The sequence below is a fragment of the Nicotiana sylvestris genome, chromosome 5 (genome assembly GCF_000393655.2).
Source record: "Nicotiana sylvestris chromosome 5, ASM39365v2, whole genome shotgun sequence".
NCBI lineage: Eukaryota > Viridiplantae > Streptophyta > Magnoliopsida > Solanales > Solanaceae > Nicotiana > Nicotiana sylvestris.
In genome coordinates this window covers 107,997,209-107,999,208 of record NC_091061.1, presented here as the reverse complement: position 1 = coordinate 107,999,208, position 2,000 = coordinate 107,997,209, and the positions used below count along the sequence as shown (strand labels likewise).

Below are 2,000 nucleotides of genomic sequence, written 5' to 3'. Positions count from 1 at the left end.
CTTACCAACTCCAGCCATATCACTACTCCACTGGCAATACATTTCCTCCAAATAAATTGCTCCAAGTTTTGATCTCAAGAAAGTTTAAATATAAAACCAGCATCAGTCCGCAAACTTCAACCGTGAAAGGATTAACTTCAACTTTTAAAATGTGATCTATAGCTAATCATCTTTCCAAATGATTATCTAGCCAATTTCACTATCTTGTTTCATCCTGATCTTTCTCAATTCGCAAGTCCCCAGAAACATATTTAAAGCATTAAGCAATTACATAGTCTGGTGAAGATTCCAGCAAAACAATGCAAATGTGCACCAAAATTTTCCATTATTTTTTGCACAATGTGACACCATTTCAATTAGCTTTCACAAAATTATCCACATAATAGAGTAAAAATGATATTTGTGCAATAGAAAATTCATATCAGCATTAAGATAAACAGATTATTACATTCAATACAAGGGGGGAGAGAGGGTGAAATTACATTAAAAACAATCGCCAGAGCATTCAAAATTAAGAAAAGGAAAAGATAAAAAAAAGCAAGAATAAAGCTAAAAAGTATGCCAATGGCTGATATTACCACAATAGCATCAATCAGAGGCAACTAGCATTATCATCATTAACAGCAGCAGTGGCAGCCGCTTCCCCTGAGCTCGAAGAACCACTGCTGCTAATGCATAGTCCTCGCTTCTTTCTCTCCTCTTCGTATTCAGGATCATCTGTAGGCAATTCAAACCTACACACTGGACAAGAATTCCTCGAACCCAACCACTGAACTATACAATCATCATGATAACCATGACCACAGGGCAATTTCTTCGCCATTTCGCCCACATTAACTACATCTTTGCAAATGGCACATGCCATAACTTCCTGTTCTTCCTTGATCGCCAATGTAACAAGACCCTCAATTGCACTCTTGGAAGCTGGTGGAGCTCCTCGCCTTCCGCTACCATCGCTCTCAGCTAGGGTTTGCAGTAAAGCTTCGTAACCCGCCGCGTCCACGTAGTCCCCAGGGTTTCCGACGTAGCCCTCAACGTCCGGAACTTGTAATCGGAGCTCAATCGAGTGGTCTTCAAGTCCCATCAGAATCTCTGCCCAATCGAGAATCCGGTTGCGCCGATTGGCGGCTCTGGCGGCAAAGTCACGGAGTCGGAGACGGAGCACTTCCCGCCGCCTTCGCCGGAGATCCTCTTCTTCGCCGCCGCCGCGATTCTCGTTTCCTTCATCCTCATCAACATCATCATCTTCTCCTCCATCATCTTCTTCATCATCATCCTCGTCCTCAGATTGGCTTCTATTCCCTCGATTCTCTTCGTCAACAACATTTCTAACCTCGATGTCGTTCTCGTTCTGCTCCTCGTCATCGTCGTCGTCGTCCCAACCGTTCAGCTCCACACGGAGGAAATCGAGATCGGAATGATGATCAGCGTGCTCAGATGGCGGGGGAGGGGGCGCGTCGTTGTCACGCGCTGCCTCAGCGATGAGCCGGAGGACCTGGATGAACTGGTTGCCGAAAGAAGGATCATCAATCTGATCGGAACCCGTAACCGGAGTGACGGAAACAGCAGCGCGTGAGGGTATGGACTCGACGAAACCGTTCTTGCAGTCGGTGCAAATGAGATCAGGAAGATCGGGTAGGGTTTCAACGGCAACCCGTTTGTCACACTGGTAGCACCAGTAATCAGGGTCCGACCCGGTTGGAGCTGGAGGGACTGAGATGGGTGTCTCGGCCATTGTTGGAGACCAAAAGTGGGGGAGAAAAGCAGAAAGAGGAAGAAGGAAAAGATCGAGGGAATTTATGTGGTTTAATTGGTAAGATTCTTATATTAATCATAGCCGTTGGATATGATCACTATTGGTTGATCCAAAGGTTAGTGACTTAATAACTTAGTGGAAGGGAATAGATAATGATAGATATAGTACTATTCTATTTTAGGAAGTATAAAATTAATACTATCCCGTTTACTTTTATTTTGCATGTACACTAAAAATAAATTTT

The 2,000-nt window shown here is 44.1% G+C and overlaps 1 protein-coding gene across 1 annotated transcript; it reads right to left on the bottom strand.

Moving 5' to 3' along the window:
- Nucleotides 1–399: 399 nt before the first annotated feature.
- LOC104228727 (E3 ubiquitin-protein ligase CIP8) lies at nt 400–1,787 on the bottom strand. The gene has a single exon (XM_009781253.2). The coding sequence runs from the start codon at nt 1,733–1,735 to the stop codon at nt 593–595; it is 1,143 nt and encodes a 380-aa protein (XP_009779555.1). The 5' UTR covers nt 1,736–1,787; the 3' UTR covers nt 400–592.
- Between the last annotated feature and the right edge of the window lie 213 nt (nt 1,788–2,000).

Bases quoted from the DNA above. Each gene is read 5' to 3' on its own strand.
- LOC104228727 (XM_009781253.2), bottom strand. From the start codon at position 1,735: ATGGCCGAGACACCCATCTCAGTCCCTCCAGCTCCAACCGGGTCGGAC.